Below are 22,670 nucleotides of genomic sequence, written 5' to 3'. Positions count from 1 at the left end.
CTGTTTTTATTCTTTAAAACAGTTTGAGTCAAATTCTGCTCTTTCTCAATGGTGCAATTCTGGAGTAATTCAAATGCTGTCAGTGGAGGTATTTTGGATTTACACCAGTTCAAATAGCAGAATTTGGCTGGTTGGTGATGGATTGTATTGTCTCATAGAAGATATTACATATGGACAACTGCCTCTTATTGTTTTCTTATTTAAGTACAGTGTGAGTTTATATGTATATAAAAATCATCCTTGTATATAAAAGTTGGTGAAAAACCAACCATTTAGATATTCTTGATGTTAGATAAGATCCTATTTTTAATCTCCTATTTAGTACATTTTTTCCAATCACTTTATTTTGGTTTCGTTCTATTAAGATGCTTAGAGGAATCTAGAGCTTTCTGATCCACCCAACCGCTTGTAAACCTCAATCTGGTGTGTTTTTTTCCAGTTGTTTCACATTTAATTACAACTGCCTTTTGATAATAATGTGGCAGTGTTTGTAATCTATTTTATGAAACAAAGTCCTTTGGTGAATTGGTTATTGAAACAATAAGCATTTGTGACAGGTTGTTTGCTGAATACTTTCTCTGTGCATATGGCTGATCATAGTTCAGTTGTTCGCAGATTATCAGTTATGCCTTGATGTTAAAAGAGGATACTCTTCAGTCTGTGTTTAAAGCTGCTAGGTACTGTCCTAAGGATGGTTATGTTGAATGGGATCTAAGAGAAGTTAGGAGAAGCTCGCAAATAATAAGTGAAAATATACTGATAGAATAGAATATTTAAATAGTTTATAGGTTATTTTAACATTTCTGTTCAAGCACAATTTCACAAGAAATAGCATTATAGATCATGAATCCTCATTGTAACATGACTTTGAGTCATCCAATTCTGTGCTAAAGTAGTTTAAAAATAATTTTCTAATTTACAGCTGTGGAGCTGCTGTTACATAAGGACTAGTATTTACACCCCAGTGTTTTTAAAACTGAAATGGTCCAATCAGTGAGGTTGTCCAACATTGATATGTTGGGGCAGAAGGATATTATTTCTCCAGTTAGAAGAGGAGGATGGGAAGAGTGTTTATTTTGGGGCTCTGCGAGGGTGGGGTATTGGTGATGAGGTTAATCCACAGTTTTGTCCATTTGATGAGAAACACTGGAGTGTAAATAGCAGAGATTATTATGCAACTTGGCTGTGAAAAAACATATACTAATGTTGGTACCTTCCACCACTGACTGTTGTAGTGCTTTTAAGGTCTTCAGAGCATAAACCAGGAAGTTACTCTAGAATAAAGAATGGAAAATGAATTAAAATCCTACTACTTGTTTTGAGGGTATTTTAGGTGCAAGGGGTATTTGTTGGGGGAAACGTAGTGGGGAGTTGAAAGATTGAGGAAGTTTATATTTGGGAAGAATTCTGTGACAAGAGGTACAATTTGGATTGTCCAATTTTGTTTTATCAATGCAGATACCATTCTCTAATTTTTATTATGATTATTGATCATCCTTCCATATGCAAAAGTCTGAAATTTTGGGAATGTGTGTATATATATATATATATATATATATGTATATACACACAGAGAGTTTTTTGTAATGCATAGGACAATAATAACAAAGGTGAAACTACCACACCCATTTTATGTATGTATCTATGCTGAGGGATTAATTAGGGGTTTTCAAAATGAAGCTTAATGTAACTGCTGCTCTTTAAAATGGAGAAACAAGCAAGAAAACAAATACTGCCCCTTAAGCAGCTGCTTGTTTTGAGTAGGATAGCTAGCTACTTTTGGATTTTGGAGAGGTGGTATGGTATGACTTGCGGTTGGAAACCTTGATGTATGTCATTATTTATATCTGAAAACAATTATAAGCATAAAACATGAAAAAGAAAAACAGATTTTACACTGGCTCTTACTTTTTGTAGTTTATTTACATGAAATATACATTTTTTTAATGGCATGTTGCTATGCTTTTTGTTGACCATCTCTGTACACCAGGTCTGACTGCTTGTTTCCATTGGCTTGTCATGTTCACTAATTAGAGAACTGCTGCATGATTCACCTTGTTAATTAGAGGGACTTGCACACAAAGTCCCTTCGGGCAGTGCGAAAGAAGAGCCTAGCACTAGTGCCCTGAGAAAGCTACAGCCTGTGAAGTAATTCTTCTCATCTACCTTCTATTTTTTATTTGAAATGAATAAATCATTGAGATTTTCCTTGTGGAGTGAGAATGCAAGAATTCACATCTTTGTAAGATGTAAATTATATGTGATCAATAGAAAGGCATGACTACCGTATTGTACTTATAAGACTCCCTAATTTGCTACTTGTCAGTGTATGAAATATTTTGTCCCCACACTAGTTTTTTGTGCCCTTCATCTGTAGGAGAAATGCGTGGTAGCAGTTTTGTTATAGTTATTTCTAAAGATTTAGATTATTTACATCGCAGGCATGTTTCACATTCCGAAATAGAATTTGTGTTTTACTAATGGACTTCAAACACCTCCCCTGAAGTTTTTTGGTGGGGAAAAAAGGTGGGAGTTTGGCTATTTTCATTCCTAATGCTAATTTTTCGCCACTCTTACATTTGCCAAGTGAAGAGTACTTTCATGCCATGTGTTCCTAAGTCAAAAATAGGTAGAGAATAAATTAAAATTGTTTTTGTCATGTCAGTTTCACTTGATCAAAACATAATCCAGATTACAAAAACAGCACAACTATCCCCTATATTCCCCATCTGTTTATAACACTTAAAAATTAGCTTCAGTGACATTCTCTCTAACCACTTGATTAAAATTACTTATTACAGCTAAATGATTTTTAGTAAATTACGACATTTTTCTCATTTTCTAAAATGATTGGCAATTTAAAGATACAGATTTCCCATAAGAATGGTGTAGTGTTGATATAAAATAAAATCTGGGCATTTCCTTTCTCAAAAGCCTGATTAAAAAAGCTTTTACTAGAATCTGTAGTTAAATAATATTTTATACACACATAACCTTTCTACTCATCTCAAGCTTTTGGGCTTGTCTTCACTACCCGGGAGATCAACGCTGCTATAATTGATGCAGCTGATGTTGATTTAGCAGATGTAGTGAAGCCCCACTAAACTGATGGCAGAGCGCTCTCTGGTCGACTCCGGTACTCCAGGTCCCAGAGAAGACTAAGGTAAGTCAAGCAGAGAGCTTCTCCTGTGGACGCAGTGCAGTGAAGATACCGGAGTAAGTTGACCTAAGCTACATCGACTCCAGCTACATTATTCACATAGCTGGAGTAGCGTAACTTAGGTCGACTTACCCTGGTAGTGAAGACAAGCCCTTTCTGGTGTTAACACATGTTCAGTGAAGTTTTGTAAAACCATTTGCAAATATTGCCTTTTAAAAATAGGAAGGTACTTAGTTTTAACTGAAGATTGTGTGGGTGAAATTCTGGCTCCATTGAAGTCACTGGCAGAACTCCCCATTGACTTACTGGAGCCAGGATTTTACTGTATAAATCAGACTTCAGTTGACTGCCGTAAAGTAAATAATAGGAACCTAGTTTTACCGTGGTTCTTGGCAAAGTAGCTCTGTAGTAGTTTTTAATTATTTCAAACATCAGATGTAGTTAAGAGATAGAGTGTAAGTAATAGTGGTGAGGGTTGTGTAACACAGCAAGAAAGCTATAGTTCAGCAATGAAGAACATGGGGTTAAAATTCTGGAGCAGATATCATTTTACTCAGAACCACAAGGTACCATGTACACGAGGAATTTAATTACCCCAGTTATCTGTTGAGTAACACATTTAACCAAACATGCATAATGAAAGAGGTTCTTAAGAAACATAGAAGATTATTTTAAGATTCAAAAAGCGAAGACTCTGACTAAATGAGAAACAATTCAAAATCTACTGGTACTCATACTGATTTACCTGGAAACGGAGGGAGCAAGAGAGAATAATAGAGAAGATTGGGACTGGTAACTATGAACTTGAATTCAGCATGCAGATGAACTGTACAAGTGTATTAGAATTCAAGAAAGTAAATTCTGAAGACTAAAGAAATCCAGTGAACAAGGTCAAATGGACAGAAGTATTAAAGTCCACCATTCTAGAAGTCATCTGGGAAAACCCGAAAGATACTATAATTAAGGTGCAACAAATTACTGGTACATTTCCTGTGTTAAAGAAGGAATGGTGTAAGTAGGAGTTAATGTGGCTGTAAATATGACCACTCAAAGATCTTAAGTTAAAAAGAAATAGTGCTGAAAATAGAAAATCAGGAAGGCAACCAAGCAAAAATATACAAAATTGATTGCAGGGAAAAACCAATGGCAAGCGCAAAATAACATGTGTTAATCAAAGGGACTAGGGGAAATGAGAAAAGCATTTATAAATATTTTGGGAATAAAGTAGTACTAGAGAGAAAGTCAGCCTATTAATAAATTAAGAGACATACAATTTAAAAAGACTAAAAAAATCTGATAATGAATTCCTTTTTAAAATCTGACTTCAAAAAGATTTTTTAAAAGTAGTTTGGAAAATTAGAAATTGAGAATACCCTGACTTTTTTTAAAGCTATTAGTAAAGAGCAGTTAAGGAAAGTTTTGGAAAGTTTGTATAGCTCTGTTGCTCTATGGAACTAAGGAAATTAAATGACTGTTTCACTGATATTAGAGAGAGAAGGTGGGTGAGGTAATATCTTTTATTGGCCAAACTTCTGTTGGTGAGAGAGACAAGCTTTTAAGCTTACATCGAGTTCTTCTTCAGGTCACTTCATGTTTCACTGATAATTATTTTCTGAAAAATCATGGTTAATGAGCTGAGGTACTTGACTTTAGAAAATCATAGGGAGTACTGGTATACAAAAAAAGACAAGGATGCACTTAGCAATTTCTGTACTATAAATGTAATTTTATATTCTCACTAAAATAATGGAGCAAATGTTAATGGAACCAGAAGTAACAAGCTGCATGGGTCTATAGCAGTGGTGACATCTGGTCGCAACTGCTCTAATTAAGGTTCCAAAACAGTATTCAGGTGCTCGTTACTTTGTGAAACATTCACCTTCAGGGCTCAAATGTTCCGAGCTTAGTTTCTGCCCAAAGGTGAATTTTTTATAGTATTAAGCAATAATTTTCAACAGTTTTTGAGTTAGAGGCTTGTGGGAAAGAAAAATCTATCTTATCCAGTACAATAAAGTCATGATCTCTTTTGACTAGACCTGATAATTTCATTTTAGTCACAGGAATAACATTCGCAGAGGGGCAGCATATTGCTTTGTTGTGGAGATAGTTATTTTTTATTTGACCACATTATGTTTGAAAATTGCATATAGAACATTGTTAGTAGAGGTGAGCATTTTTGGGCTAAACTTGTTATGTACACATTAAATGGATTAAAAACTGACTAATTAATAGGTCTCAAAATGTAATTGCAAATAAGGTATCATCAAGTGGGTGTGTTTCGAGTGGGGTCCCACAGAGATTGGTTCTTGGCCCTATGCTGTTTAATGTTTTTATCAGTAACCTGGAAGAAAACATAAAATCATCACCAGTGAAGTTTGCAGATGAGACACAAATTGTGGCATGGTAAATAATGAAGAGGACAGGTCACTGATTCAGAGCAATGTGGATCACTTGGTAAACTGGGCGTAAGCAAATAATATGCATTTTTAATACAACTAAATATATAGGCACAAAAACTGTAGGCCCGTACTTACAGGATGAGGGACGCTATCCTGGAAAGCACTGACTCTGGAAAAGATTTGGGAGTTAACATGGGCTACCAGTGTGACACTGTGGCTAAGAAAGCTAATGGGATACTAGGATGCATAAAGAGGGGACTCTTGAGTAGGAATAGAGAAGTTATTTATCTCAGTATTTGGCGCTGGTGTGACTGCTGCTGGAATACTGTGTCCAGTTCTGGTGTCCACAGTTGAAGAAGGATGTTGATAAACTATAATCTATTTGATTGATAAACTGTAAACCTGAGTGCCCACAAGGTTGGAGCTCTGGGAAAGGGTATGCTTAAGCTACTGCAGTGTCTTGGGGGATCAACACTGGTCCTGTTGCTAACCTGTACAGAGAAAGCGAGTCCTGCAAGGTAATGTGTTGCCAGAGGCTGGTGGATTCGGGAAGCTGATGAACAGCCGGCACAGACAAGACACCTCATGCTAATGGTAGGTGGCAGTAAGGTGCTTCACAATCTTGGGTACCCTTTAAGCATCACATGCCTTATAGTGATAGACTCAAGGAGCTCAACCTAGCTTAATAAAGAGAAGATCAAGGGGTGACTTGATTACAGGCTGTAAGTATATACATGGGGAACAAATATTTAATAAGGAGCTTTTCAGCCTAGCAGAGAAAGGGATAACCTGATTCCATGGCTAGAAGTTAAAGCTAGACAAGTTATGCCTTATTTCCAGTCTCAAAATTTTGAAAGGTAATTAACCATTGGAATAATTTACCAAGGGTCATGGTTGATTCTCCATCACTGGCAGTCTTTAAATCAAGATTGGATTTAAAAAAAAAGATCTGCTGTAGGACAGCATTTCTCAAACTGGGGTCTGCGGAGGGTCCGCGAGGGTACCCCAGGGGGTCTGCAAGTCATGTCCGGGGTTGCTAGTCCCACTGATCAACTCCTCCCTCCCTCCCTCCCTCCATGTGCCTCTTGCATGCCGTGGAACAACTCCTCCCACTCCCTCCCAGTGGCTCCTGCATGCAGCAGAATAGCTATTCAGGGGTGTGCAAGAGGACCTGGGAGGAAGGGTGAAGAGTGGGGATGGGGCGGAATGAGGCGGGGAAGAGGAGGGGTAGGGTGGAGCGGATGTGGGGAAGAGGCACAGCCATGGGTGGGCCTGGATGGGCCATGGCCAACCCATTTAACATTCAGGCCCAGCCCCGGCTCTGCTCTGGCCCCTGCGCTTGCCCCACTCCGCCCACCCACCTGGTGCTCCTGCCATGGAGTGGGGCCAGGGCATGCGGGACTTGTCCCGCTCCGCCTGTCCGACTCTCCTGTCATTGAATGGGAGCTTGCACCACTCTGCTCACCCAACCAGTGCTCCAGTCGGGCGGAGCTGGGCGAGTCCCTGTGCCCCGATCCTGCTCCCAGGGTGCAGTGCCAGGCGGGTAGACAGAGCAGGGCAAGCCCCTGTGCTCCCACCCCACTCTCCAGCAGGAGCTGCGGGCGGAGTGGGTGCAAGCACGGGAGCACCCATGTTTCTGCCCAGTGGCTAATCTGCCACTGGGAAGAGGGGGAACGAGTGGCCGGCAGCAGTTGAGCAGATCTTCCAAAACTGCTGCCTGAGGGAGCTGGCCTGGTGTGGAGTGGTGGGACCTGGAAGGGAGCTGGGAGCCATGCGTGCTGCAAAGCAATGTCTCTTCTTGGAGCTGGGTGCACTCCTGGGGAGCCCCTGGCCAGAGGGTCCATCCATTGCCCCTGTCAAGGTTCCTTCCCCACTCTGAACTCTAGGTTTTCAGATGTGGGGACCTGCATGAAAACCTCCTAAGCTGACTTTTACCAGCTTAGGTTAAAACTTCCCCAAGGTACAAACTATTTTACCCTTTGCCCTTGGACTTCCATTGCCACCACGAAACATTTATCTGGGTTTGTTTTATTAGGAAAGCATTGTTTGGAAACATCTTTCCCCTCAAAATCCTCCCAACCCTTGCACCCCACTTCCTGGGGAAGATTTGATAAAAATCCTCACCAATTTGCATAAGTGACCACAGATCCAAATGCTTGGATCTTAAGAACAATGAAAAAAGCATTCAGGTCTTACAAGAAGAATTTTAGTAGAAGAAACAGTAAAAAAGAAGTAACAATAAAAAGAATCCCCTCTGTAAAATCAGGATGGTAAATACCTTACAGGGTAATTAGATTCAAAACATAGAGAATCCCTCTAGGCAAAACCTTAAGTTCCAGAAAGACACACAGACAGGAATATCCATTCTATTCAGCATAGCTTAATTTCTCAGCCATTTAAAGAAATCATAATCTAACGCATATCTAGCTAGATTACTTACTAAATTCTAAGACTCCATTCCTGCTCTGTCCTCGGCAAAAGCATCACACAGACAGACTCTTTGTCTCTGCCTCCCTCCAGTTTTTTCAAGTATCTTGTCTCCTCATTGGTCATTTTGGTCAGGTTGCCAGCGAGGTTATCCTAGCTTCTTAACCCTTTACAGGTGAAAGGATTTTTCCTCTGGCCAGGAGGGATTTTAAAGGTGTTTACCCTTCCCTTTATATTTATGACCGCGCCACACAAGGTCAGCTGCAGGAGGTGGGGGAAGGTGGGCCCCCCATTCCTCCTGCCTTCTCAGCATCCCCACCCTGTAATTGCCCACTCATCCACTAGGGTGGGGCATTGGAGGAAGGGGTGGAGTGGGGGAGGGGTCTAGGGCTGAGCAGGGGCCTTGGGTGTCTGCGAAAATTTTAAAATCAAAATGGGGGTCTTTGGCTTGCTAAAGTTTGAGACTCCTGCCTCTCATTGGACTCTGTTCAGGCAGCTTCTAACTCTTAGCAACTATTTTTACACGCATCTCTAAAATCTGGCCTTTCCTGTCTGTCTACACAGCCAAAATTCTTGTCCTAGCCCTCAACATTTTGTGTCTTGACTACAGCAACCTCCTCTTTTCTGGTTTTGACAACTGCAACTTTGCTGTCCTCAAGTCTATTTAAAACTATGATGTTGCTAAAATCATCTTCTTGCCTCTTTCACTCTGGCTACATCCACCCCTTCTCAGTCTTTTCCCTGGCTCCATCTTTATGTCTGCCTCAGATACAGTCTTTACCTTTAATGTTCTTCATAACTTAGCCCCAGCCAGCCTCAGTGACCTAGTAACTTACTGAGACATCGACTCCCACCTTCACTCTGCCAGTCTTTACTTGCTCAGCAGTCAGTTTCTCCTGTTAATACTGCTGCTCTTTCTCCCGTGCTGTCCCTAATGAACAAGAAAAGCACTCCAATACTCCCCAGCCACTACGTTGTCTCCCTTCAAATCCCTCCACAATGTGATTCCACAAGGTATACAAAACCCTGCCTTATGATTATGGCTAAGACAAATGACAAACAGTAACTATTCCTCTTTCTTCTGATTATGGCTAAGGATATGTCTACACTATGAAATTAGGTCGAATTTATAGAAGTCAATTTTTTAGAAAGCGATTTTATACAGTCTATTGTATGTGTCCCCACTTAAGACCATTAAGTTGGCAGAGTGCGTCCACAGTACCGAGGCTAGCATCAACTTCTGGAATGTTGCACTGTGTGTAGCTATCCCACAGTTCCTGCAATCTCTGCCAACCAATTCTGGGTTGAGATCCCAATGCCTGATGGGGCAAAAAACATTGTCGCGGGTGGTGCTGGGTACATGTCATCAGGCCCCCAATCCCTCCCTCCCTCTGTGAAAGCAATGGCAGACAATTGTTTCGTGCCTTTTTTCCTGGGTCACCCGTGCAGATGCCATACCACGGCAAGCGTGGAGCCCGCTAGCTCACCGTCACTGTACGTCTCCTGGATGCTGGCAGACGTGAGACTGCATTGCTACACAGCAGCAGCTCATTGTCTTGTGGCAGCGGAGGGTGCAGTACAACTGGTATCTGTCCTCGTCGTCTCCTGGGTGCTCTTGGCAGGCCTCTGTGAGGTCAGTCGAGGTGCCTGGGCAGACATGGGTGCTCCTGGCAGACCTCGGTAAGGTCTGTTGGGTGCCTGGACATTAATGGGAGCGACTCAAGTCATTCTCTTCTTTAAGTTTTGTCTAATGGAGATTCAGTCCTGTCTGGAATATTGGCAGAGGGATAGCTCAGTGGTTTAAGTATAGGCCTGCTAAATCCAGGGTTGCGAGTTCAATTCTTGAGGGGGCCATTCTGCTTCAGGCTGCTCTCCCAGCCAGCAGCACCGTAAGCACCCAGGAGACGATGACAGCTAGCAGTCGTATTGCACCATCTGCTGCCAGCCTACCCCTTGCTCCCCTCTCCCTCTCTCCGTGACAGCAATGGCTGACAATTGTTTCGCGCCTTTTTCGGTGCAGGCGCCATATTGCTGTCAGCATCATCATCCACCCACTGCTTCCGCTGCCACTCTGCTCTCCTGCTCATGCCATACCACGGCAAGCATGGAGCCCGCTCAGATCATCGCGGCAGTTGTGACCGCTTTAAACACCATGCACATTATCCAGCAGTATATGCAGAACCAGAACCTGCAAAAGCAGGCGAGTAGGCAACGGCAGCGCGGTGAAGAGAGTGATGAGGACATGGACACAGACTTCTTTCAAAGTACGGGCCCCGGCAATTTGGCCATCCTGGTGGCAATGGGGCAGGCTTTCCCCTGCCCTGAAGCCCCAGAATACCAAGATGAGAGCAGCCCTTACAGTTCACAAGTGAGTGGCGATAGCCCTCTGGAAGCTTGCAACGCCAGACACCTACCAGTCAGTCAGGAATCAGTTTGGAGTGGGCAAATCTACTGTGGGCGCTGCTGTGATCCAAGTATCCAATGTGATCACTGACCTGCTGCTATCAAGGTTAGTGACTCTGGGAAATGTGGAGGTCATAGTGGATGGCTTTGCTGCAATGGGATTCCCTAACTGTGGTGGGGTGATAGATGGAACACATATCCCTATCTTGGCACCGGACCACCAAGGCAGCCGGTACATAAACCAAAAGGGGTACTTTTCAATGGTGCTGCAAGCACTGTTGGATCCCAAGGGAAGTTTCACCAACATCAACGTGGGATGGCCAGGAAAGATACATGACGCTCTCATCTTCAGGAACTCTGGTCTGTGGGAACGGCTGCATCAAGGGACTTACAGTTGGGGATGTTGAAATGCCTATAGTTATCCTTGGGGACCCAGCGTACGCCTTAATGCCATGGCTCATGAAGCCATACACAGGCAGCCTGGACAGTAGACAGGAGCTGTTCAACTATAGGCTGAGCAAGTGCAGAATGGTGGTAGAATGTGCATTTGGACGTTTAAAAGTGCACTGGCGCAGTTTACTGACTTGGTTAGACCTCAGCAAAACCAATATTCCCATCATTATTACTGCTTGCTGTGTGCTCCACAATATCTGTGAGAGTAAGAGGGAGATGTTTATGGCGGGATGGGAGGTTGAGGCAAATCGCCTGGTCACTGATTACACCCAGCCAGTCACAAGGGCGGTTAGAAGAGGACAGGAGGGTGTGCTGCGCATCAGAGAAGCTTTGAAAACCAGTTTCGTGACTGGCCAGGCTACGGTGTGAAAATTCTGTTTGTTTCTCCTTGATGAAAACCCGCCCCCTTGGTTCACTTCACCATGTGCTTGGGCCATCTTGCGTGAGGAGGCTATGGAACTTGGGGAGGAGGGCGGTTGGCTACACAGGGGCTGCAGCAGTGGTCTGTGCTCCAGCTGCCTTTCCTGCACCTCAACCATATGCTGGGGCATATCAGTTTGATCTTCCAGTAGCCTCAGCCATGCCTCCTGCCTCCTCTCCTCTCGCTCGTCCCTCCTCTTCTCTAGTTCATTTTGTGCTTTCCTGGACTCTGACACTGTCTTCCTTCACAAATTGTGCTGGGCTCTTTCAGCGTGGGAAGACTGCATGAGTTCAGAGAACATTTCATCGCAAGTGCATTTTTTCGGCTTCTAATCTTTGATAGTCTCCGGGATGGAGTTGATACGTGGAGCGATGAAACATTTGCAGCTGCAGGAGGGGAAAAAGGGAGATTAGTCTTTAAAAAGAGACATTTTAGAGAACAATGGGTAGACTCTTTCATGGTGAACCAAGCTGCTAACATTACATAGCATGTGTGCTTTCTTTACAAGGTCACATTTTGCCTCTTATATTGAGGGCCTGCCGGTATGGTGTGAGAGATCACTCACGCAGGGCCGGCGAGCAACAGAATTCGGCTTGCAGGCAGACATGGTAAGCCACAGTCTTTTGGCTTCTTTAACCTTCCTAACGTATGGGAATGGTTTCAAACAGCAGCGCCTTCATTTCACATACCAAGCACCCATTGGGTTGGCCCTTTAAAATGGGTTGGCCATTTAAAAGGAGGGGCTACAGTTTTCGGGTTAATGTTCAGCACAAACCCAACTAACCACCCCACCCACACCCACCCAATTCTCTGGGATGATCGCTTCACCCCTCCCCACACTGCGTGGCTAACAGCAGGTATGATTTCTGTTCAGCCACAGGCAAAGAACCCAGTAGGAACAGCCACCTCTGAATGTCCCCTTAATAAAATTCCCCTATTTCAACCAGGTGACCATGAATGATATCACTCTCCTGAGAATAACACAGAGAGATAAAGAACGGATGTTGCTTGAATGCCAGCAAACACCGGGACCATACGCTGCCAGGCTTTGTCATGCAATGATTTCAGGTTACGTGCTGCTGGCCTGCCGTGGTAAAGTGTCCTACCATGGACGATGGAATTAGGCTGCCCTCCCCAGAAACCTTTTGCAAAGGCTTTGGAAGTACATCCAGGAGAGCTTCGCTGAGATGTCCCTGGAGGATTTCCGCTCCATTCCCATACATGTTAACAGATTTTTCCAGTAGCTGTATTGGCCTCAAATGCATCCCAAGTCTTCAGGGCAAATTAATCGTTAAACACTTGCTTTTAAACCGTGTATTATATTTACAAAGTTACACTCACCAGAGGTCCCTTCTCCGCCTTCTAGGTCCGGGAGCCCGTCTTCGGTTGGTTGGAAGGGTACTAGATCCAGGGTGAAAAACAGAGTTCTGATAGCACGGATTCGTCTCCCCATACAGCGATCAGATCCAGTACCTCCTGTTTGGTCCATGCTGGAGCTTTTTGGCAATTCTGGGACTGCATGGTCACCTGTGCTGATCAGCTTGTCACGCTGGCCAAACAGGAAATGAAATTCAAAAGTTCGCAGGGCTTTTCCTGTCTACCTGGCCAGTGTATCTGAGTTGAGAGTGCTGTCCAAAGCGGTCACAATGGAGCACTTTGGGATAGCTCCCGGAGGCTAATACCATCGAATTGCGTCCACACTACCCCAAATTGGACCCAGCAAGGTCAATTTCAGCACTAATCCACTTGTTGGCGAGGATTACAGAAACCGGTTTTAAGAGCCCTTAAAGTTGGAAAAAATGGCTTTGTAGCATGGACGGGTGCAGGGCTGAACTGATCTAACACTGCTAAATCCAACCTAAACTCATAGTGTAGACCAGGGCTAAGACAAATGACAAACAGTAACTATTCTTTACTTGTCCTTTTCCTGATCCCTTCCTCCCCATTTCTACCTCCAGTTAAAAAAGAAGCAGCAGCAAATGTCTGCAATACATGTAACTAATAAACCTGGGACCAATTCTTCACCATATTAATTTGCTTGTGTATTATATCCCCATTCCCTACCCTTCAACTGTTTTGTATCTTTAGATTGTAAACCCTACAGGTCAGGAATTCTCTTTTCTGTGTTTGGAACCCATCCAGCACAATGGGGTTCCAAATTATAGTGAAGCCTTTGGGTGCTATCATAATATAAACCTTTACTATTACCGCTACTAGTAGCAGCTGTGTTAGTCTGTATTCGCAAAAAGAAAAGGAATACTTGTGGCACCTTAGAGACTAACAAATTTATTTGAGCATAAGCTTTCGTGAGCTGTCTTTTTGCTACTAGTAGGATTCAGCATTATGGAGTCTATCCCCGTCCTGGGTAGAGGTGGGGTTTGATGACAAGATAATACTATATTGGCAATCCTGATGGAGCTCTCTCTTGGGATCTACTTAGGCCTCAGTGGCTAGAGTGTGGATGTGCCAAGACCAGGATATGGACCAGTGTATGAAAGAATATACCTATAATGACTGGGAATTTATAATAATCAGAACCAAATGAATGTGTATTCAGCCAAGCGTCTACATTTGTTATTAGATTGTTCTACCTATCAGTATGTATTGGTGCAGAAATACATAAGCACCATGTTCCAAAATATGAACTTTGCTCATGGAGCTTAGGTGCTAACTCAAAATAATAGCTGTATTTTTAAAGTTGCCTGTGATCTAGAATGTGTGTTCATTTAACTAAATGATACTGATTTTTAAGAGGAAATAATTGTGGGTGCCAGTCACTGCATGGAGGCATCTAGCTACCTGACTGCAGTGATTTGGGTGCATAAAATGTGAGATCAAGTGGGTAACCCCTGTAAAAACAATAATTGTGCATTTTTATTTTCAACAAATACTTCCAGTATTGGTTTGTTAATAAATGTACTGAATAAAAATAAAATTAACAGGTCCATCTTGTTATGTGTGTCATAAAATATTCTTGAGATATATTTAACTATAATATCTCAGGAATATTTTATGACACACATTAAAATGAGATACATTGAAATATAAATTTCTGGCTAATTTTGGTGGAAGCGTCTAACTCACATCTGTCTTTTAACAAGCTCTGAAATTCGGGAGGTGAAACTCACTAGTATGTTTGCATAGTTAACCTCAACAGATCCCAGAAGACCTGAAATCTGTTGGTTTCCACCTCCTGGGATATTTGCTTTCCCATTCTCTCAAGAGGAAAACCATCTGTCTGCAGTAGGAATTCTAGCAGCAGTCATGCTATTTCATTTTCAGAATTATAAAAAGTGTTTGGATTCATATCTGTAGTCTTCACTTGCAGAGGGTCAGACAATCATGTGAATGCCACATCAGGCCAAATTCATATCTAGTACAAATCAGTAGAGTTACACTGGAGAGTAATCTTAGGCCATTGTATTTTCTGAGTATGTAATATACAATTTCATATATGGATGTAGTAACATTAGTTTTTGGTTCTAGGAAAAAAAGTCTTGCAAACAAACCCATTCTCATCTCACTCATCTCATCTTCTTACTGGTTATGTGACGTGCCAGTAGAAGAAATAGCAAAATATAAGAAGAAATAAAAATGTAAGGCATCCGTTTACATTTAAAATTGAATTATTTATTGGTATTTCTAGAACTATCACCACCATATTATCTGTTGTTGCACAGAAGAGAATTAAAATTCTTGTTCTAAAATTATTTCCAAAACACAACATGAATAACCATGACATATATTCCTGTGTTGTGAAAATAATTAGTAAGCAGTGGTAACACTGACATCTCAAGTAGACGCGCTATCAGCTTGTTTATGCCATGTGCCAAAATTACAGCCTTTCTCACAATTATAATAATGTGATGGGCGGAGTTGTGATTGATATTAAATATGGTGTATTTGTAATCTGCCACTTCTTTGTTGAGAAACTAAAAATAATATAATGAACAGTTGTGTGAGGAAAACAAAACGATGTTTTGTGCTCTCCCTGCTGGCTTTGCAGTAGTTAAGTAATGAGAAATGTCCTCAGTGCTGTTTTCATCCAGCAACTGTAGAAAGATGCTTTTATGTAAAAAAGGACTTCTGTACGTTAAAGTTGTTATTAAATAACAACAACAACAAAGCCAAGTAAATTTCAGCTGCATTCAAAGCACACTAAAAATTAGTCTTGGCCAAACAGAAAAGGGTAAAAGACTCATGAAAAGATGTTTTATTTTTAAACTTTTAAGGCGCAATTAGTGATTAATACTTCTAAAATGCTGTAAAATGAACTGGATTTATGAATTTATAAATGTTGAAGGACAGCTGTATCGAAACAAGCTTTTTTTCTCGTATAGTATAGATTGGCATGTTTGTTTATGTCCTAAATATAGGGCTGAAAGAATGGAAAGGGGAGGGGTGGGGTAATGAGATGGAGGGGGAGGGATTGATGGAATGGGGGAAGAAATAATGGCAGCATTCACATTCCAAAGGGAATAATCTAGCTTGGGTTTCTAATATAAATTTAGATGTAAAAGTCGGTGAAAACGAAGCTCTGGTCTTTAATATTAAATATCCATATAATGTGGAAAAGTGTAAAAATATATATGATGAGCTGGTTTACTGCTATAAAGTATTTCCTGAAATTTCACAAAGATGGCACCAAAGGCCCTGATCCTGAAGAGACCTCTGTGCTTAACTTTATGCATTGTAAAAAGTTCTGTTGACGTCAATGGGAGGACTTGTTTGTAAAGTTAATGCCATTTGCACGATCAAGGCCTATTCTGGTAATCATAATGTAATGATAGTGACTTTGTAGATACTGTTGAGAATGTAATTTCATTGAGCCGCTATTTTCAGAAAATGCAAACTTTTAAATGATCTCCTTTGCCTTTTACTTTCTCATATTACATCTCAAAGATGACTTTTTAAAGATTTTTGAGAGTTCTGAGTTATACAGGACCAGTTTCACATGTCACCACTTTTTAAACTAAGCAGCTTATTTTTAAAATTTTAACTTGTGCATCTCACTGATGGCAAATGTCTTGAACATATTTGAAGTGGATGCATACAAAAGGAATAGTTACATGTGGGATGAAGTATTCTCCTACAGGATACTAAGGTGTGAACTGATGAGTCAGATGGTCACGAACTGTATTGTGTATGTATCTGGAGTTTCACAACTGGAAATGTACTAACTGTTTGTTTGTTTATATTGTAGTAATGTCTAGAGATCTCAAATGAGATCAGGGCCCCATTATAGTAGGTAGTATAAATAAGGCACATAGTAAGAGACAATCCCTGGCTGCAAAGTTTATAGTCTACACAACATAGACAAAGGATGGGAGGGAAAACAGGCACAGAGAGGTGAAGTAACTTGCTCATGATCACAGAACAGGTCCGTGTAATAGAACCAATGTCCTTTGACTCTCAGTCTGGTATCATATCCACTGGACCACACTTTGTCTTTATTATAGTCAATTGCACATACTCTGTGTGTTTATTTGAACAGTCAAAATTGTGGTAATTAAAATAAACACACTAGGCACATTGCTCTATGATATCAAGCAGTCAGCTATAGTTCTTTTCATTTTCAAAAATACATAAGAACGGCCATACTGGGTCAGACCAAAGGTCCATCTATCCCAGTATCCTGTCTTCCGACAGTGGCCAATGCCGGATGCCCCAGAGGGAATGAACAGAACCGGTAATCCGCAAGTAATCCATTCCCTGTCTCTCATTCCCAGCTTCTGGCAAACAGAGGCAAGGGCAGTGGTTCTCAAACTTTTGTATTGGTGACCCCTTTCACACAGCAAGCCTCTGAGTGTGAACCCCCTTATAAATTAAAAACACTGTTCTTATATTTAGCACTATTATAAATGCTGGTGGTGAACTAGGGTTTGGGGTGGAAGCTGACAGCTTGCGACCCCCTGAGGGGGTCCCAACCTCCAGTTTGAGAACCACTGGGCTAGGGACACAATACAATACAAATGAAAGGACAAAGAAACTAAGGAATAAATGGATGCTGATCCACTTTGCAGGCTCCCAGGTTTGCTCTATAAAACAGCTCGGGGCACTTGGCAGACTTAGAGGTAAGGAAGGATTTTCCCCACTATGCAAAATCTACAGCAGTGCCATGTTTAGAATGATTCAGAATGTGCTTGTACAAAAGACAAGGAATTTTGAATTATGATTCCGAGAACACCTGTTCAGTCATATTATGTGCATATATTAAACATTCACGCTAACACTGTATACAGTAATACAAAATAGTACATTTGCCTAAGAAAGGACTTAGGTCCAGTTGGTCTAGGAATTCCAACTTTGAATGATGTATTTGAATAATATCTTTTGTATTATGTCAGTTGCCTTTCATACGGCATTCCTTACTGTAACCTCCCATAAAATTAAAACTCTTCTCCAGTTCAAAATTTCACATTCTGGGTTAGCCCTCTGCTTTACACTTTTGTCTGAGATCATGCTAAGCCAGCTGGCCCTAACTTTAATATTCAGCAGACTTCTGATAATTGTGATAACCCTTATAGGCTGGTGAGCATGGCAAATTAGCAAAAAGATGATTGATCTTTTTTATATGCAGTTTTATCTTCAACCTTTCCTGGCTATGTGTTCTACTACAGTAATAATTTCTTCTCTGAGGTATTTGCCAGTATCTAGATTTGCACATCTATTTACAGTTGCCTTGAAGCCTCATAATTACAATACAGCTGAAATGTCCATTTTCTTTCCCTGACTACAAATAGGGATCAATCGAATTTTAAATGACTGCTTACGGGCTAGCTTCCAATCATGACCTTTGTAAATGATTAGAGCTCACCACTGTTCCTATCTACCTTGAAAGGGTAAGCGGGCAGGTCTGTCTAACTGGCATTTAATCTGGAAGACAGCCAAAGATATTTGAGCTAAAAACTTAATATGAGTTGGCAAAGGGAAGTACATATAGACCTTTGCACTACCATATAGACATTATGCTCATGTTTCACTTTGGCATTTAATTAATTCCTTTATCCTATAGATGATTGAGTTGTATGGATGTGTATAATTTTTGTGTTGAAATTATCATGCAAACTTTAAGTTGCAAAATAGACAATAGAACTTAAATTCACAGTAGGAGAAGGTGTCAAAGAATAACCAGATTTAAAACATTAAGTATACTACATTTTAAGCATTCTCTTTCTTTGCCAAAGAAATATTTTTTCCTATTTTCTGTTCTTCCCCTTTTTGCAACAAATAGTATCTGACTTGTAGATCAAGTATGTTGCTTTCCTTCCTCCAGCCTGTGACTAAATCTGATGTTAACTAAACCCTAATCCCTTATAGTAATTGGAAATTTAACTTTTCATTACCATGTTGCCAGAAAAATCTTTTCCTAATGTTCAGATATAGGAATTTTTGAGTACTTTCTTAAAATGAATATTAAATGTAGGTGAAATGGTCAAAATAAACTTCAGATTTTGAAATGAAAGGAAGTGTTTGAATTACTGTACTATTTTGGCTTTTTATTTCTACTTAGGCTTCATAGAAGTCATGGTCTGAAGGTGTATAGTACATAGTACTTGCCAATGAAATAAATGGCAGTGTTTAAGGGTGGGATTTTCAAAGGAAGCTCAGTGATTTGGAGAAGAAATCCCATGGAAACCAATGGGATTTGTGCACCTAAGCCACTGTGATTCTTTTGAAAATCTCACCCTGACATTGCATGTTTGAGTTGTTAAGATCTGGCATAGCCATATACAGCATGATCGCGCAAGACATTTGGGCACTCTCAGCTTTCACCACTTTGCATGTTCAGGCCTGAGAGTAACATTTGCTATGTGAATGAAATTTAAAATTATATATTTTTTCCCTATAATAGATGCAGCAACAAGAACTAGCACAGATGAGGCAGAGGGATGCCAACCTAACTGCATTGGCAGCTATTGGTCCACGGAAGAAACGGAAGCTTGATTCACCTGGCTTACTTACCATTGGAGGAGAGGTAAAAAAAACAGCAACAAAAACTATTAATTTTTTTGTGAAAATCAATGATTTTGGAAACAAACTAGTAATTACTGTGGAATACTCCTGAGTACAAATAATAACTACAGATTCTGTGAGTTGGTTTTCTTAGTGGATTATGTAATGTGGAAAAGATGATACAAAATATTGAATTAGAAAAAAATAGAGTCCAGATTCCTTGATTTTTCCATGTGTTTCACCACCCAAAATCCAGAGACGACAATGTGGAATACATTTAGTCTAAAATGAGATCTCCATTATCTTTAACTTTCAAGAATCATCTTTCAATATGTAATTTTTCTTTGAAAATAATTAAGAATTAAACCAGAAGGACTTAAGCCTCTATATAAAAATGTTTTTAGAATGCTTTTAAAATTGAAAATGGTTCAGGCTGGCCAACAAGTGACCTACACAGGAAAGGTGAAAAGAAAGAGCAAGTCAGGGAGAAATATCATTAGCAAGTAGTTGTGGAGTTGCTTGAGGTGTGGGTTGAGAGCTTGTATGTCATGTTGGTAACAGTCAGTCTGTGTTACGACTGTGTTAAAAATGGCTGCCCCCTCACACTGTGAAAGCACAGTTCCATTTTTATAATGTAGGCAGGACTGTATACTATACAGAATAGCTGTCTCACTGATCCAGGCTAAATCATTGAACGTTCCAGAGTATGCATTTTTACATGCTTCAAACCACTGGTGAAGCACTACAGACAGAATATCTGAACAGAAGTGCATGAAAGAACAGTTCTTCTTTGTGCTAAACAGTATACATCCATTACAACGGGTACTTCAGCCTGGATGCAGGACCAGATTTGTTGGTAGGCATTCCCTTGTTGCCAATGATTTCCCTAAAGTTCTGGCTGCCAATTCCACCTGCACAGCAGCAGGCAGGTTTAATTCCTGCCACAGAGCTCTTCTGAGGAAAATTCCAGGAAATTAATTCCTGCCACAAAGCTCTTCTGAGGAAAATTTTCTTTCAAATTTTGAACTAATAATTTTGGCTTTCTTCATTCTAGCTGCATCCCATAGACAGGTTTCCCTTTTGGGGAACTTTCTCCTCTCAGCTCTTCTTCCTTGTGTGAATGTGCTACATTCGCTGGTGCCAAAGTATTTGCTCAGTTTTGATGATCGTTAAGTTTCCATCTATAGCGGGGGTGGCCAACCTGAGCTTGAGAAGGAGCCAGAATTTATCAATATATGTTGCCAGGGAGCCACAGTAGTACGTCAGCAGCCCCCCTATCAACTCCCCCCACTCCGAGCGGCTCCCTCCCACCGGCAGCCCCCCCGCTCAGCACCTCCCAATCAGCTGTTTTATGGCATGCAGGAGGCTCTGTGTGGGGGAGGGAGGAGCAAGGGCACTGCAGGTTCAGGGGAAGGGATGGGGGAGGGAAGGGGTGGAGTGGGGGCAGGGCCTGTGGCAGAGCCGTGGTTGAGTGGTGTACACCCCCCGGCATATTGGAAAGTTGGCACCTGTCGCTCCAGCCCCAGAGTCGATGCCTATCCAAGGAGCCGCATATTAACTTCTGAAGAGCCGCACGTGGCTCTGGAGCCACAGGTTGGCCACCCCTGATCTATACTATACTACACAATGGACTCAGATTTCAGCTGCAATAGAGAACAGCCATGTCCCCTGACATGCAAGTATTTTTAGTGTAAACCCACCCTAAACAATCTATCTGGGTTTTGTGCACAACTGTTTCTCCTCTTCTTGTCTCTCCAATTCAATGGATTTAATACACTTTGTGACTAACCACAACAATACAGGTGGAGAACATCCATAAGACCATATCTAGATGAAGGATGGGATTAGCCATCAGTACCAGGTCTGTTTAAAAATCAAGCCTTTAGTTAGAGGATGGGTCTTTTATACCCTTGAGCCATGGAGAAGGGCAGTCAGGGAGGCCCCAGCTATCACTGATATTGAAAAATCATATGGTGGGGGGGAGGCTACTGTTTCCTCTTCACTTGATTGTTTGGAGCTGAAATAAGGGGAATTTTTCAGCCTGAATAATTACTGCACAACCTTCTTTGTCCTTGACTGGCCTGCTTCTGAGTGGTCAGCAAAGGAGCTTTTAGCTTCTAATCTTCTGTCGACTGATGAAGAACCTATGGGTTGTGTTGGTTGGCACATGTGCTAGACGGAATCTGAATTCACCACTGGAAAGGGTCAGTATTGGGCAGTTGCTTAATGGATACTGCCAAGAGTGTAGAAATCCACTGAAATAGGGAGCAGCCTTTGTGACCACATAACCACAAACTGTGGGCCTGCAGTCACACAAGGTGTTAAATCCTGTACATAGTCCTTAATGAGTAATATTAAAGAGTAGAACAGGGAAAGTGTTGAAGGAGATCTTTTCAAAGTATCATGTGACGTTTTAGCCACAGGAATCCCATTGACTGTAATGAGTTGTTTGGCTGTTACCTCATTCAGTACTTGAAAATTTTACTTTCTAAAAGTTCAAAACAATGAGAAGATGGAATCTACTATTGAAGCTAAGTATCATATTTAGAAAGGATCTGAATGTTCATTTACATACATAATTCTTACTGATTGCAAAGTTAGCTATTTCTCCCTCTACACAATGCAATTGTCAGTTATTGTTTCAGTTTTGTCACTCTTTCCAGTATTTGTGTACATGGTATTTTAAGGTACTTACATTGGAAACATTTTTTGTGGATGTTGCATAACAGCAGGATTTATTTAGGACTCTTCAGTGCAAAGATCTGATGCTTCTGGTGATGCAGAAAGGGCTCTTCATTTTACAGTATGTTATGTTAATTGAACTAACTACACACAAATAGTATTGCTTGGATTCATCTCTCTGCTTGGGCCAGAAAATATATTAGTAATTAATACTGGTTAAAATGATTATTCATATTTAGAATATGTATAATTGTGAAAAAGCAATTTCAGATACTGGGACAATTTCACCTTTGCTGAGGTGAAAGAATTTTGATTACACAAACTGTGTAAAGAAATATTGTTACCTATTAGAACTATTGAAACATATTTTCCAATATACTAAGCAAATTCACTGTGATGTAATTTTAAAGTAAGTTAAACTTATGATTTCTTGAAATATTAGTTGTGTTTGTGAGAGAGAATTGGTAATAATGTAAGTTTTCTTTTTTCTTAAGCAATTGATTAAATACTCCGCTACACACTTCAGTTGATGTCAGTGGTGTAATTTTAAATAAGGCTAAGAAATAGGAACCAAGTTGTTGAACTGACCTGCTATCAAAAGGTGTGTTTGATAATAAAACCAAGAGTTGGGGGGTAATTTTTGTTATATTTATAAGGAAAATATATTCCCTTTTAGTTTCTGTCTGGACTAACTCACTGTAATTCTCTGGTGCTTTATCTTCTTATTCTCTATATGCTTCACTCACTCTGTGTTTAGTACTTTCCTTGT

General features: G+C 40.9%; 1 protein-coding gene across 1 annotated transcript in view; it reads left to right on the top strand.

The window, feature by feature from the left end:
* Positions 1–22,670, top strand: part of LOC311529159 (transcription initiation factor TFIID subunit 4-like) — a 200,205-nt gene that overhangs the window by 117,113 nt on the left and 60,422 nt on the right. Inside the window, exon 14 of the mRNA XM_084644905.1 lies at positions 19,119–19,241. Coding sequence (XP_084501031.1) covers positions 19,119–19,241 — 123 coding nt within the window. The remainder of the gene's footprint in view (positions 1–19,118; positions 19,242–22,670) is intronic.

The sequence above is a fragment of the Lepidochelys olivacea genome (assembly GCF_965140295.1).
Source record: "Lepidochelys olivacea isolate rLepOli2 genome assembly, chromosome: 12".
Taxonomy (NCBI): Eukaryota; Metazoa; Chordata; order Testudines; family Cheloniidae; genus Lepidochelys; species Lepidochelys olivacea.
This window is presented reverse-complemented; position numbering and strand designations above follow the sequence as displayed.